Here is a 16,942-nt window from a genome sequence, read left to right as displayed (position 1 = left end):
CTTCAAAATGACGCTGCTTTAACTCTGCTATAATAGATGATTCAGCAACTGCACGAACAGAAATCCCAGTATCTCTGGAGTCTGCCAAACGAACTCCAAGGTTGGCTAACTGATGAATTTCGCGAACCAAGTCTTTCTTACCAGGTGGTACATCAGCCAAGCTGCCCATGGACTTGCGGCTAAGTGCATCCGCTACTACATTGGCTTTCCCAGGATGGTACAGAATATCCACGTCATAATCTTTCAGTAACTCAAGCCATCTCCTCTGCCGCAAATTTAGTTCTTTCTGCTTAAAAATATACTGGAGACTCTTATGGTCCATATAAATATCAACATGGACCCCATATAAATAATGCCGCCAAATCTTCAAAGCGTGAATCACCGCGGCCAACTCAAGATCATGAGTGGGATAATTCTTCTCGTGCGGTCTGAGCTGCCGGGAAACATAGGCTATGACTCGACCGTGCTGCATCAATACACAGCCTATCCCAATACCAGAGGCATCACAATAGACAACATACCCGTCTGATCCTTCTGGAAGAACTAAAACTGGAGCTGTAATTAATTTTTCTTTCAACATCTGAAAACTGCGCTCGCAGGCATCGGTCCACTGAAATTTCGCTGCTTTCTGAGTAAGCTTCGTCAGTGGTGCTGCAATAGAAGAAAAATTTTCTACGAACCTCCGATAATATCCGGCTAACCCCAGAAAACTGCGCACCTCTGTCGGTGTAGTAGGCCTGGGCCAATTCTGTACAGCTTCAATTTTTTGCGTATCGACCCGAATACCATCTGCTCCGACAACATGCCCCAAGAATGCCACAGAAGTTAACCAGAATTCACATTTGGAAAATTTAGCATATAATTTTTGCTGCCGAAGGGTGCCAAGTACTGTCCTCAAATGATCTGAATGCTCCTCTGCTGATCGCGAGTAAATCAGAATATCGTCAATGAACACAATAACAAACATATCCAAGAAAGGCCGAAATACCCGATTTATGAGATCCATAAATACCGCTGGAGCATTAGTCAACCCGAAAGACATAAGTCTGAATTCATAATGCCCATACCGGGTCCTGAAAGCAGTCTTCGGAATATCTGATTCTCGCACTCGCACCTGATGATAACCTGAGCGCAGATCTACCTTCGAAAAATATTTAGCACCCTGCAACTGATCAAACAAATCATCAATCCGGGGGAGGGGATATTTATTCTTTATAGTCACCTTATTCAATTGCCGATAATCGATACACATGCGCAGTGACCCGTCTTTCTTTCTTACAAATAATACCGGCGCTCCCCAGGGGGATGTACTGGGTCTGATAAAGCCTTTATCTAACAAATCTTTCAGCTGCTCTTTCAATTCCTTCAATTCTGCCGGTGCCATTCTGTACGGAGGGATAGATATAGGCTGCGTATCTGGCAACAAGTCTATAGCGAAATCTATCTCCCGTTCAGGCGGAAGACCAGGTAGCTCATCAGGAAATACGTCTGGGAATTCACTAACGACCAGAACAGACTGAAGGGTAGGTGTCTCAGCTGCAGTATCGTGCACACGAACCAAATGATAGATATAACCTTTCTGAATCATCTTCTTAGCCTTGAGGTACGAAATAAACTTACCCCTCGGCGATGCTGTAGATCCGAACCACTCTATAACTGGTTCCCCTGGAAACTGAAAACGGACTACCTTTCTCTGGCAGTCGACATTAGCATAAAAGGAAGCTAACCAGTCCATACCCATAATGACATCGAATTCCAGCATATCTAATTCTATCAAATCAGCTTTAGTGCAGCGATCACATATAGTCACAGAACAATCCCTATATACCTGCCTTGCAATAATACAATCCCCGACTGGTGTAGCGACCTCAAATGGCTCTATAAGCTCAGACACTATCCCAATTTTACTAGCAACGAGCGGGGAAATATATGATAATGTAGAGCCAGGATCAATCAGTGTATATACAGATCTGGAGAAAACCAGTAATGTACTTGTGACAACATTCGGTGAAGCCTCCTGATCCTGGCGGCTGGCCAATGCGTATATGCGGTTCGAGGGACCGCTAGAACCTAAAGCACTGTCGCGGCCTCGACCGCGTCCCGCCGGTGCAGGCATACCTCGCCCCGCAGGGCGTGCAACTAATGGAGCAGATGATGAACCAGCGCTGGATTGATCCCGTCGGCTGAGCTACACTACCAGAACCGCTCGCCAATGGACAATCTCGCATAATGTGGCCCTGACCACCGCATGAAAAACAGGCTCCAGTAAGTCGATAACACTCTCCCGGGTGCGATTTTCCGCAATGGGAACAACGGGGCCTGGGTGGTCTGGACTGGCTGGGACCTCTAGCTATCTGTGACCCGGATGCTCTAGAGCTCTGACCGGCCCCAGACTGTCCGGCACTGTCAAATCTCCTACCGGATGGCTGTGTACCCCGGCCTGACGGAGGAGGATGTCTGCCTGACTGCTGCTGCTGAGGCTGTCCGCCTCGAGAATCTCCAGAATAACCTGCGGATCTGGCCCTCTTGGGCGGCCTCCTGTCCCGATCTCTGCTAGAATAATCAGCTCTATGTCGGTCCTCCATACCCAGGGCATAAGCCTGTAGTCGGGCAATATCCATGTCTGCCTGCAATGCCACCACCATACAGCCATCAATCAAATAGCGGTCTAACCCCATCACGTATCTGTGCATCCGATCGGCCATATCTGCTACTATGGCAGGTGCATACCGGGCCAAAGAATCAAACTCCATATTATACTCACGGACGCTCCGACCCCTCTGCTGCAGATGTAAAAATCGGTCAACCCGCGCCCGCCGTAACTCTGATGGCAAAAAGTGGTGAGTGAAAGCAGTCACGAACTCGTCCCAAGTAGCTGGGGTAGCACCCTCACCCCTGGATAGCTCCCAGGACTCATACCAGTGAGCAGCAACATCCCGTAGTCTATGCGAAGCCAACTCAACAGACTCAGTCTCTGAAGCCCTGACCAAGTCTAGTGAGCGCCGCATCCCCCGGATAAAGTCATAGGGGTCCTCGTCGGGCTTAGACCCGTAAAACTCTGGAGGGCCACATAATAAAAACTCTCGAACCCTCAGGCTTTCACGCCTGTCGTCATCATCGTCATCTCTCCGCCCGCGTCTGCGAGCCTGCCCCGCTACCAGTGTGGTCAATAACTGCACAACCTCTCTCAATGTCCTGTCCTCCACCCCTGTCTGAGGAGCTGGAGGCTCGGGTGCGGGTACTCGGGCCCCTGGAGCTACTGATGGACCTGTTCCAGGCTCCGCCGGTGGTGGTGTAGCGGATCCCTCTGAATGGGGCACAACCTCGGGAAAATCATAAACACGAGCCCGGGTAACTCGCTGTGCCTGACTAGTGCCTGCCATCCCTGCCTTGCCCTTCTGGGCCGCTGTTGCCTTCTTCGGAGGCATCACTGCAAACACAATAACGGATCAGATCAAAATTGTCCTAATAGCACAGCTCTAACGCACGATCTAAGATTCCAAAGAAAAGTAACACCCTAAATGCCCTGTAACCTCCTGTTTATAGATATGGTGAACAACACACCGATAAACAAGACTCTACGAGACACGGCCTGTAGACATTCCGAGGACAAACCGCTTTGATACCACTTTTGTCACGACCCAGCCCCGTGGGCCGCGACTGGCACCCTACTTGGGCACCCAGACCCATCTATCAAATACATTCAAGTAAATAGCAGAAGCCGACAAGGCTATATTCCAAATGTAGATAATTTCCAGAAAAATTTCGGCAGAGTTTCCTTTGTTTTACAGACTATCCAGAATAACCCTGTACACAACAAACACCAACAAGGCCACACAGGGCTAACAAAGCAACGTATAAACATATGCGGACCGGCCGCCTCGGCGTATGGGATCGCCCAAACAACATATACACATATCCGAACAGAAAGACCATAACCCACAGACATGTCCACAGACCTCTAAACAGACCGACAGAATCATATGACGGGACAGGGCCCCGCCGTACCCACATAGTCAGATATACAAAAATATATACATGGCAAAAGATATATATACCGAAAGTGGACTCCGAATCAAAAGAAGTACTCCAAAATAGCAGAAGTGGAGCCTACAGTGGTGGATCACCGGCGTCTGTACCTGCGGGCATGAATCGCAGCCCCCGAGGAAAGGGGGTCAGTACGAAAGATGTACTAAGTATGTAAAGCATGGAGTACAGAAATATAGGCCACAACTAAAAGCGAACAGGATACAAAAGAGAGAAATGCCGAACGGTATATCAAAATGTGTATCAAAATCATATATACATAATGCAAACGAAATCATGCAAAGCTCAGGAACGTGGTCACCACTCCGACGCTGGTGCCACACACACAGCATAACACCAGAAAGTTCAAATCCCCGTACATCCCCGAACACACATATCATCATACATATCACCAGCCATTTCACAGCATAACTCCTAACGGAACCCGGCCCTATGGCGAGGTCTCGGGAACCGTAACACAGCATACAGCCGAATTTATCATAGTGCGCACGAATCATAACCGGCCCGGGAACCGGTGAACGAAGTCATAGTAAGGCACGAGCGGAGTCGTGAGCAAACAATGCAATTTGTATATCAAAATAGCCTTTCAAAACTTGAGTACTTCATAAGTCATTTCATTAACCAAAGTAGTCGGATAATTAGTTAGTACGGAAGTTTATTTCACAAAAATGTTTCCAAAGTGGTACGTATGGCTCACAACATAGCTTAGTATATCATAATAATCAAAACATTATTTCATAGAGGACAATTTCAAAATCGAAGATTCTTTATCGAAACTTATCCAAAAAGAGAGCCTAATAGAACGAATAAGGCATCTCGGGTTAGCGGGCCCACCTCGGGTCAAGTCGAGGTGGCGAACATGATTTACGGACATTTGGGGTCTATGGGATCATACATAAAGGTTTCGAAGTAATCCGATTGCATTTACATAAGTTTCGGACGCTTACTTGCTTTCTAGCCAAAATAGGGTCATTAGGCTTCAGTTGAATTGAATGAATAGTAGCCATTTTATAGATCGGATTTTGAGGAGCAGAATTGCTCCCGGGGTTCCGATATCAACCTAACATACTAAGACATGCCAAAAGAAGAAGTGGGGAGCTTTACATACCTTATATACGACTTACGCTCGCCCAAAACTTAAGTCCCGTTTCGTCCGGAATCTGCAAATGGTCAAGGTTACCAATTAGAGATTTCAAGGCTTAAGAATTTCTTAACTTCATTTTTGTCTACCGAAATTTCGGCAGCACTTCCCCTATATATGTAACACCCTCGAGACTTAGCTCGGTTCAATATACATCAACACAACAACCCAAACATCACAGACATCATAAATCATAGCTAAATCACCTTAACTTCAATATTCTTCCTTACTATACAAGTTGACAACTTTCATTCAAACTTCATAATACCAAACTAATGCCCACATTATTGTATTCATTCACCCATTCAAGGTTATTCAAACACATCCCAATTATGTTCCAAACAATATACATAAGTTCTAGGAGTTCGTCACTTTCCATATTTCATCCGAAATGTCAACAACTACGACGAACATACTAACTCGCATTGTTTCATTCCAAATTCATTAACAACAACCATAAGTCACATTTGAAGTCTTAATATCATAATTATACAAGGATATACGCGAATATACCAAAATCATATACTTTCTCATAATAATCCGCAACCATTTCCAATGCCAATTCAATTCGTTAAACATTCATTTACGTCATAAATGTCACAACGACGCAACTAACCAACTAAACAAATCAAATTCACCTTGCCTTCTACTCCTTATAGCTCACGGCCACAACACCACACACACACACACCCACGATTTCATACACACACCAAAACTACGAAGTTCTCGTCTATTCTCAATCCTTATCATATTCATACCAATTCCATAACATTAAAAGGGCAAAATTCTTACCTTTTCTTGAAATTCCGACTTGTCGCAAACGTGCTCCTTTCGCCAAACTAATTGTATCCCGTCGAAGAGCGTCTTGCACTTGCTATAACTACAAAAGGGACACGATTTTTAGGATTAAAACAAAGGCTAGAAATTTTTTCCTTTCTCCCCTTAAAGGGTTCGGCCGAGAGCCTCAAATGGGGTGTTCTTCAATTTTTTTTTTGTTTGATTTTTCTTCTTGAAAATTCTAAAGGGATAGTGATATATATCCTAACTAAGGGTCATGTGAAAGTCACATGACCACTTAATAAGGGGCTTGGGCCAAGCCTTTGGCCAGCCACCTTTGGTTCTTGGGCCTCAATTTGTCTTCCAATTTTCTTGGCCCAATTCGCTAAAATCCCGTTTTGTAATTCCCGAAACTAATTTCCGAAATTCCAAATTTACCCTCGGCCTTCCCCAATGTATTTACGCCAATAATTTCATAAACGACATAAGCATAATGACTAAAATCAATTTATCTCCTTATAACATACAAGTCTTAATTATTTTTCTCGATTTCCAATTATGCGAAAACACGGGACATAACAACATCCCCTATTTATAACCCTAGCCCGAAATTACAATAATAACAAAACAACAACAATAGAAATACTAATATCAACCACAACATCATCAATACAAAAATATACCATAAAACATCCCACATGATGTTTTTCAACATACAACAACAATATACACTTCCTTTCTTCCCAATCAAGGAGCATAATCTCATCAACACACCAACAACATTATATACCATACATATACATGTAAATCAGCCCAACCACACGGCCACAACATGCTCAAAACAGCCCATAAACACAACAACTACAACACAACACTTTATGACCTTTCCTCCATAACTATTTTCACTTTTAAGACTTGCTAAATCTTCAAATCAACTCAACATAAGAGATAGGATGAAGAACATACCTTATACTTGAATAACTTTAGCCACACCAAATTTCTTCAAGACCAAAATTGCCACAACATCAAGTAGAAGCGAGAACAATCACCTTTCATGGATAAGTTTGGTGTAATCTTGTTAACTTCTTGATTTAATAGGCTATAAATGTTTGGGGGATGTGTTAGCAGATTTCTAGAACTCATGGGAGTGTAAAATGCTGAAAAAATGGGATTTATGGGCTTTTTATACCCCTTGAAAGTCGGTGGAACCGACTTTCCCAAGTGGGACCCGTGGAAGCCATCTGGCAGTTTGAGGGGCTATTTTAAAATGGCCATAACTCCTTACTCCGATGTCGTTTTGACAAGCGGTTTGTTGCGTTGGAAACTCGACTCGACGAACTTCATTTTAGTATTTTGAAACACCTAAAAAATCCTAATATACCTGGAGATATACCCCTCCAAATTTGACCCAAAATTTTGTTCAAAAGTTTGCCAACTTTTTTCCAAATTTTCGACAAACTTATTTTCTTAGATTTGCCTGGTCCCGGAATCTTTCAAAACTATCCATAAATGATTTTTATCATTAATAATATTTGATAATGGTCATGTCCTTTGGTTTCAAAGTTTTCCTTCCCGGTTACGACTTACGAGATCGTAATTCATCATTTACTTCATTGTTACGAACTTCCCATGGCTTGTACCTTCCAAACCTTCATGGGACGTGTTCGATACTCTATTAATACAGTGAAGTACATGGCATGCTCATGCTCTGAAAGTGAGAGGTGTAACATCCTTCCTCCCTTAGGAACATTCGTCCTCGAATGTTGTAGCTTGCAAGCTTACGACGTTTTTATTAGTTTCTTGAAATGGTTATCCTCCTTGAGTTCCTGATTCTCCATACTCTTATACTATGGGCTCATTAGTCTTCTTTCATATCCTCCCAATTCTCTGTCGAACTCATTCATTAGTTCCATAGCCTCATGTTTTTATATATGTACTCAGTGGTCAACTGATATGTAATTTCTGTCATGGGATCTATTGCCATTAAGATGGTCTTAACTCATGATTGCTACGGCTCCCTGCCAATCTGTGAGCACTCTTAATTATTGTACTCTTTTGCCTTGCTCCTTATTTCTCTACTAGTAGACAAATTCTCTTATTCAGACATGGCACCCTTCCTTGCTTTCTTCTTTGATACTATTTTAGATTATCCCTTTTTCTACTAGTCGACCTTATATACATACCATATCATCTCCTTTTAATTCCTTGGTTGGACACCCCTTAGTTACTTACAATATCATCATATTCATACTTGAACCTTTATTACAATTTCCTCTCCTCAGTTTTAGCATAGTTACAAAATAAACTCATGAACATGGAACTAAGATAAAATCCTACTTAATCATAACTTCCTTTTGATACGAATATGCTTTCTTCTTAAGTCCTTGATTCTCTTGTACTGGTGATCATTTGAGACTTAAATTAGCCTATGTTCTTCTTTGACTCCCTATCGTTGTCCTTACACCATTTTTGTTGGCCATTCCATCATGAAGATTGTCTATATGGTTCTATAAAATATACTCTCACATTTGATATGACCGGCGACTTGTGACTCCACAACTTGCGAGGTACTTTCTAGTCTCAGGTAGCACTGCTGTCTTGCTATCCATAGGCACACTATCTTTCTTTCCTTTGGAGATCAATGAACTCCCTATAATTATTCCTCTTGTTAAAACTTTCATCTCTTCTAGTGCTAAGATTTCCCTTTTTGTAATCAAGATTGTCCTTTATACGTACTCCCAGGTCAGCTTATAGACCCTTCTTACTCCTTTCATTATCTCTCGGAGTACGTTACTACACACTTAAATATAACCAAAATTTCTCCGGTACGAGCGACTCGAACCATAGTCCGGAGACATAACATGTCGCATTAACAAAACTCATTCTCCTTCCTAGATTTGTCTCATGATATACCTGCATTTAATCCATTCTCACTTTTCTTTAGCATATTCCTGACATATCGGTTCATCTCGAAATTTGACTCCTTCAATCCATTATATTTCCCTCTCTTGAGCTTCGGAATATTGTAGCTCATCTTAGAACTGAATTTGTTCTTCCCCCCTTTTAAAGGATATTCTCATATACCGTAACCTTTGAGTGTTAACCGTCTTTGATAGTCATCTGGCCGACCTTAGTGATCCTTCAACTCCTCTATTCCATATAATGCTAGAGTTCTTTTCATCGCATGGTTTAACTTATTTTCCTTTTTGCTAGTTGAGTTCTTGTATCAAATCAAAATGCTTATACATATCGGATACAATTCAAATGCCTTCTTTATTGTCTTTTCACTTCTACCTCTCATGACTAGTAGTCCCCTTGGTTAATGAATTAATGGGGATATCAAAATTCATTAGACCCCTTATGGATCCGACTATACCACGCTCTTTTAGCCCTATTCTTTCTCCACAACTATCTTCTTAATATCCTTGAAATTCTCCTTGCTCTGGGTTCCCAATTCCGATTTATATCTATACTATACCATTAAAAGTTGATATTCCACACCATCCATTCCCACGACTCGTCTTTTCATTAGCTTAGCTCATTTTGTCCCGTTATTCTGCTTAACTACTTGTTTGCATCACAGCTATGAATCATAGTCCTTTTAGTGTTCTGTTGGTTCTTGTTCTTATCGTGAAATCCTCACAAAGTATACCCTTTCCTTTCTTCTTTCGTCGAGTCTTCATCTTCCTTTATGATACGACAACTTTTGCACACACATTGTAGATATATATATATATATATATATATATATATATATATATATGTATATATCTCGAATTTTCTCAGTTTTCTTCATGATTGCATCTTTGCATCTTTCAACAACCACTGTCTTATAATTTCAATTTGTTTTCCCTTGGGCAAGCCTACTGAATCACTAACCTTCTCCTTGTTGTCGGTGGCCACATAATTCCCTTTAACCATTTTATTGACACCTCATCCTTTCTTCAGTCCTCATAGTTTATTTTGTTTTCCTTTACTCGTAAAATGCCTGTTTCCATTAGTCATCCTTTACGCTTAGGTTAGGAAATCTTGGAGTGTTCCGTTACGAGTGAGAATCCCTTTTGACGCTGAAAATCTCTTCTTGGGGTACTTTCTTCCCTGAAATAGGCGTACCAACCATGATTTCACATCCATTCTCCTGGTTAAATCTCAGGAGTTTAAAATATCCTAGTCGCTCTCATAAGACCTGTTCATTTCTTCTCAAGGATGCACCTTTGTCCATTATTTACAACCTTCTTGGTTCTGGTTATGAAGATGCATAGGTTGGTTCCAAGGCCCTCACGTTCATCCCTTGTCACATATAACATTACTCTATCTCCTGTCAATTTATGTAAATTTGATCTTATCGTCCGCTTTCTTGCTTTCATCCTAACCTTTTCCTCAAATATATAATACCTGACCCTCAATGGGTATACGTTTTCCTTGTCCATGTTTCTCTCCCCTTCATAATATCATAACCTTCTTTTTCCTAATGCTCATTTTTACATTATTGGTCGCGTTACCGCTATCTGACTTTGATTCCCGAGAAAACCCAATCCTAATCCTCTCTGTAGCGCTTGCTACCTCAATTTTGACATACAGCACAATCAATACTTTTAATATGTCATAACATCAATCATAAGGGTATACATAATGCTCGATGTAGCTACCCGTGACTTATCTTTGTATCACTTTTCAATACCTTTTTCTTACGAGATATCCTGTTGCCATTTGATTTTGTCCTGAATCTGTGGCTTTAATACATCTCCCCTCTCTTTTTGCCCAGCTAGCTAGTCTCATACCTCATGATCATTTCAAAATTCTAATTGTAAATCTCATATGCTCCTAATTTCCCTCGGGCTATTCTGGTTTCTCATATTCTTTTTCCGTATGTCTAAATTTGTAAGCCATCCTAGCATACCATCCTACGTCTTAATTGTAACTTCTGGCGATATAACTTTACTTAAAAAGCTTTACTCATGCTTATACCCTGCCTCTTTGTCTAAAATGATTAACCTCACATCCTTTACTTTCCTGTAGCAACCGAATCGATCCTTGCGATATTTTATCTTCACTTGTACACCTACTCTCTTCTTTCCTTACATAAGCCGACATCGCACCTAATTTCTCTATCGTCAAATAACCTTCACAACACCCGTCTAAAAAAAATTGAGGTGAATCCTTCTTATAAGGATTAGCTAGAAATACACCACAAATTCCTAAGGTTGATACAATCTCTACTTCCTTCATCGGCCACGCAACATCACAATTAGAAGTTATATGATCAATCTAGAAGGCAATCATAATTGTATTCCAACTTACCTATCAATTTCTCATCATTAATACCCGAAGTAACTCAGCTATAATGATTCTCAGAATAGTACCAACTATCAAATACTCAGAAACCCTCTTGAAGTCGAATGACTAGTGACTTCTGAATCCCAATGCAAACTCACATCATATAGAAAGGTCCGATAAAACGAGGTTGTGCGCCTGTCATCAGCCCGTCCTGGTCTTATGTATGTATAAACTTCTAGAGTAAAACTATCCCCTACTCGTTAACTTCCTTTCCCATATCAGTTTCTTTTCGTTATCTCTTACTCACCGATCTATAAATCATAATACTGCATTTGAATTCTTAATGTCAACTCTCCCTATATCTTCAACAAATCTCAATTCTCCGAAATCTCGAATGCACTCATTCCAACTCATTTAATTACTAATCATTTTTCCCCTCCAGGGATCTTCCCTTAAATTAAAATCATTCTAAAACTTCTCTTTCAAAGCGTCTCATAATGGTTCATTAAATCATGACTTACCAAATATCTGATTTTCATATTTTTGCTTCATCATTTCTCTATAGCCTAGACATTCAAATAATTCAATTTGTAAGAAAAATCTCGGCAGAGCTTCCTCTATACTTCTTACTGCCTCATTCCTGCACACAGCCCGGAAAACACATCCAATGCCTCACAGGGCGATCACAATACCCATAACATTTACCTCAGGTTTTTATATCAAAGTCTATTAATATCAATAAGGCAGGCAACATACCTTTCGAAGTAACAACTTCAATTCTAATCAATTACCTTATAGCGGCATAATCAACTACTTATCCATAATCAAAACATTTAGGGTTAGAATCAGAGACATCACATCCTTTAATTTAGCTCTACGGCAGGATCTAAGATGTGAAAGAAAGGTCAATCATTCCTAAATGCCCTGAAGCCTCTTGTTTATAAGTGTGGTACGCTTCACACCCATAAATAAGACTCTACTGGAAAAATCTCGTACACACTCCGTAGGATGAACTGCTCTGATACCAAGTTTGTCACGACCCAAATCCGGAGAGGCGTGACCGGCACTCGATACCATGCTAGGCCCGAGCGAACCACTCTAAATCTGTAACTCTGGAGGGGAAACCCTAACTTAAACCGACAGGGCCTACCTGCACTCAAACAATACCAACAAGCCGGCGAGGCCGCAATCTGGATATGTATATAGATACTGACTATCTCATCTGAACTACGAAAACACACACCCGAAATATATATATATATATATATATATATATATATATATATATATATATATATATATATATATATATGTGTGTGTGTGTGTGTGTGTGTGTGTGTGTGTGTGTGTGTGTGTGTGTGTGTGTGTGTGTGTGTGCGTGTGTGTGTGTGTGTGTGTGTGCAACTGAGCAATCCGACGAGGCTTCTATGATCGTACAAAGCCAATAGTATCCAAGCAGACATATACAAGCCGACAAGGCTACCACACAGACACACTATTTACAGGACTCGTCTATAAGCCTCTAGGGAATGTGTGGCTGTACTATACAATCTATAATAAAAAGGAGAGATTCCAAGGACCTGACAACTCTGAACAAAAAGGGAGCTCACCAATCAGCTAATATCAGATCCTGCCTACTGGGGAGGTATCAATCTGTCGATCTGTACCTGCAGGCATGAATGCAGCGGCCCTAGTAAAAGGGACGTCAGTACGAACAATGTACCGAGTATGTAAGGCAAGATAACAACTGAAATGATATAACAAGCTGTATTCTGGATATCTCAAGAAAGCATCTGGAGTTACTCTACCTGGGTTGCCACTCATCTAAGGCAAGATAACATAACTCTATAGATATAACTCCATGACTCGAAGGTCAGGCATAGATAACATGTATCTGTAAATATAACTCAGTGACTCAAAGGTCAGGTAACAACTCTGTGGCTCATAGGCCAGGTAATAACTCCATGGCTCATAGGCCAGGTAATAACTTCATGGCTCCCAGGCCAGGTAATAACTCCATGGCTCATAGGCCAGGTAATAACTCCATGGCTCATAAGCCAGTCAATAACTCCATGGCTCCTAGGCCAGGTAACAACTCCACGGCTCATAGGCCAGGTAATAAATCCATGATCTGTAGGTCAGGTATAATAAACTCCATGACCCGTAGGTCAGGTATAGTAAACTCCATGACCCATAGGTCAGTTATAGTAAAAATATATGTATATCATGCAATATATGCATATGCTGAAAAATACTGATTTTTTAACATGTCTCTTCTCCTCTCTATAAGCTCAAGGACATAGGGAGGGGATACGGCCCCTCAGAAGGAATAACATAACACTCAGAATCTATACAACAATATGACAAGCTCTACTTGACAAGTATCTAGTCACAAGATTCGTTACGCTCTTACTATATATGGAATCATGCCAAGAAAAACAAATAGCCTTAAAATACCTGGAAGCTTTCTTCTCGGCTTTCCAACTTACTTATTGTCTTGCAATCTACTTAGGAAAATTTGTAGTCTCGTAATCTACACATAAAACCATTCATGTTATTGTTAGGCTTATCGTCCTATGCTTGTCTTAAGCCTTTAAATTAAATCCTCTTAAAATCTGCCAAAATTCGGGCAGCACCTTCCCTATTTATATCCCTAGCCCGAAATTACAATACCAACAAAACAACAACAATAGAAATACTAATATCAACCACAGCATCATCAATACCAAAATATACCATAAAACATCTCACACGATGTTTTTCAACATATAACAACAACATACACTTCCTTTCTTCCCAATCAAGGAGCATAATCTCATCAACACACCAACAACATTAGATACCATACATATAAACCACACGGCCACAACATGCTCAAAACAGCCCATAAACACAACAACTACAACACAACACTTTATGACCTTTCCTCCATAACTATTTTCACTTTTAAGACTTGCTAAATCTTCAAATCAACTCAACATAAGAGATAGGATGAAGAACATACCTTATACTTGAATAACTTTAGCCACACCAACTTTCTTCAAGACCAAAATCGCCACAACATCAAGTAGAAGCGAGAACAATCACCTTTCATGGACTAGTTTGGTGTAATCTTGTTAAATTCTTGATTTAATAGGCTATAAATGTTTGGGGGATGTATTAGGAGATTTATAGAACTCATGGGAGTGTAAAATGCTGAAAAAATGGGATTGATGGGGGTTTTTATACTCCTTGAAATTCGGTGGAACTGACTTTCCCAAGTGGGACCCATGGAAGCCATTTGGCAGTTTGAGGGGTTATCTTAAAATGGCCATAACTCCTTACTCCGATGTCGTTTTGACAAGCAGTTTGTTGCGTTGGAAACTAGACTCGACGAACTTAATTTTAGTATTTTGAAACACCTAAAACTCCTAATATACCTGAAGATATACCCCTCCAAAGTTGACCAAAATTCTATCCAAAATTCTACAAACTTTTTTCTAAATTTTTGACAAACTTATTTTCTTCGATTTGCTTGGTCCCGGAATCTTCCAAAACTATCCATAAATGATGTTTATCATTAATCATATTTGATAATGGTCATGTCCTTTTGTTTCAAAGTTGTCCTTTCCGATTACGATTTACGAGATCGTAATTCATCCTTTACTTCATTGTTACGAACTTCTCATGGCTTGTACCTTCCAAAACTTCATGGGACATCTCCGATAATCCATTAATACGGTGAAGTACATGGCATGCTCATGCTCTGAAAGTGTGAGGTGTAACATTCTCTTTCTCTCACTTTACTCCCAACATCTTCTCACATTAAATCAACCATGTCAAATAAAGAAGCTTTATCTCCTAGTATCTCAGAAGTCAATCCTTCCTATTACTCTCCCAAAAAGCTTACTTCAACCAACCCACAACCAAGTTCATCATCTCCAACAGTTTCCCTTCCCAAAGAATCAAACCCTAAAACGTCTTCCCCAAAACCTGTTGGTTACTCTAGAACTCGTAAAAGCCAAACCCCAAAGAAGTTTGTGCCTACTTCCCCATCCTCTAAAAAACCCAATTCGGAAGGAAGAACTCATACTATGACGACCTCTCAAAATCTTAAGGCATCTGTGGAAACTATTGAGAAGGAAGACGGTATAGAAGTGACAAGTCAAGGAGTGGAAACAGAGACTGCAATTGAAAGGGGGAACTTAAGGGAAGTTCCTCCAGACTCAGGTAATCCAACTTCTCTTGCAAATGTTGATATTTCTGGGGATTTGGGTAAAAGTGTGGTAACGGGGGTGAAACAACGGATAGCGTAGATAATGTTGTTGCTTATGTACCTGGTAACAATGGGGAAATAGAAACTGAGGAGGTGGGTGTTTCAACTCATGGGAACAGAGTAGTTTAGGTCATACTGTGGTGAATGAAGGATCTGGCCCCTCTAAAATATCGTCTGCCTCTAAATTAGTATCTACAATTGCAGTTCCTTGGAAAGAACCCACACCTGAACGGAAAGCCTCTTCAGAGGACGAACCTGGTTCCTCTAACCGTTCTGAGAGGGTTAATTCTGAAGGAAATGAAATAAACTCTGATGATGCTGTTATATTGAGAACTATATCTAGATAGAGGTTTGACGGGGCTAAGCAGATGAGAAAGGGGGAAAGCAGGAGAAAACATCTCGCAGATAGGAAGCCTGCTTCTAAACAAAGAAAGAGACCTCCTACTACAAGGCAGAAGTCTCAGGCAAGGTTAGACTCTACCTTACTGGTTAACAAAGCAAAGACAACTGGTAAGAGGCGGAAGAGAGTACATTTGGCAAATTTGAGTAAGTTGAGGGATGGAGAGAAAGAAGTGATTGCTCTGTCTGATGGAGAAGAAGAGGAGGAGAAAGGCACATTGGTCAAGAAAAATTCCAAAAGTAAATAACGTCAGTGGCTGCTGACAAGAAAACTGTGGCTGAAAGAGGTGATGAAAGTGAAAAGGGAGAAGCCGTGACAAAAGAGAAGAAGTCGTCAAATTCACTAAGAAAAGAAAAAATGATGTTAGTACGGAGGAAGGTTCTTCCAAAAGAAGAAGAGTCAGTATTGGAGGGCCTGGTTCCTCAAAGCAAGAAAGCAAGCACTGGAGGAGGAAAGACAACACAATCTACAAGGGCAGAAAGTTTTACTGGGAAGAGTAATTGATCCAGAGATTGTTGGCCACAAAGAGTTAGAGGAATTAATGGAAGTGCTCAAGTCTCAACAATGGGAGCACCTAATGGAAGGTCCTGCAGTGGCTTATGAAAAAGAAGTAGCCGATTTCTTTGTCAATCTTCAGTACACTGATGACCACTCATTGGTTTTCCAAGTTTATGAAGTGGAGTTCCCCCTCTATAAAGAGCAGCTGGGGACAATTCTTAGTATTCCAATTGATGGAGTAAGTAGATTGGAGGAAGGGGACAAGGCTACTGTAGACTTCAAGCTTCACATAGTTAAAAAGGGAAAGCATGTGACCACTGAGACCATATGTAAGAAGCAAATGAATTCTCACTATCAGTTGCTCTTTGAGTTTGTGAACAAGGTCATGCTTCCTCGGACTGAGAAAAAGTGTATTGCTTCCAAGACGGACCTAGTCCTTATGGAATTTCTGGATGGTGGCCATTCGATCAGTCTACCTGGAATAATGTTGCAGCACATGATAAAGGTGGTGGATGTCAAGGATGGTAATCATAGTATGCCTTATGGC

General features: G+C 41.0%; 1 protein-coding gene across 1 annotated transcript; it reads left to right on the top strand.

Moving 5' to 3' along the window:
• The first annotated feature begins 15,057 nt into the window (after window positions 1–15,057).
• Window positions 15,058–15,844, top strand: LOC132612771 (uncharacterized). Its single transcript, XM_060326861.1, has 2 exons — window positions 15,058–15,507; window positions 15,617–15,844. Exons 1-2 carry the CDS (start codon window positions 15,058–15,060, stop codon window positions 15,842–15,844), a joined length of 678 nt encoding a protein of 225 aa, XP_060182844.1.
• The last annotated feature ends 1,098 nt before the right edge of the window (window positions 15,845–16,942 follow it).

This window comes from Lycium barbarum, chromosome 10, assembly GCF_019175385.1.
Source record: "Lycium barbarum isolate Lr01 chromosome 10, ASM1917538v2, whole genome shotgun sequence".
NCBI lineage: Eukaryota > Viridiplantae > Streptophyta > Magnoliopsida > Solanales > Solanaceae > Lycium > Lycium barbarum.
This window is presented reverse-complemented; position numbering and strand designations above follow the sequence as displayed.

Coding starts and splice junctions, on each gene's coding strand:
- LOC132612771 (XM_060326861.1), top strand. CDS start 15,058: ATGTCAAATAAAGAAGCTTTATCTCCTAGTATCTCAGAAGTCAATCCT. Junction 15,508..15,616: donor GGGATTTGGGTAAAAGTGTG/GTAACGGGGGTG, acceptor TCATGGGAACAG/AGTAGTTTAGGTCATACTGT.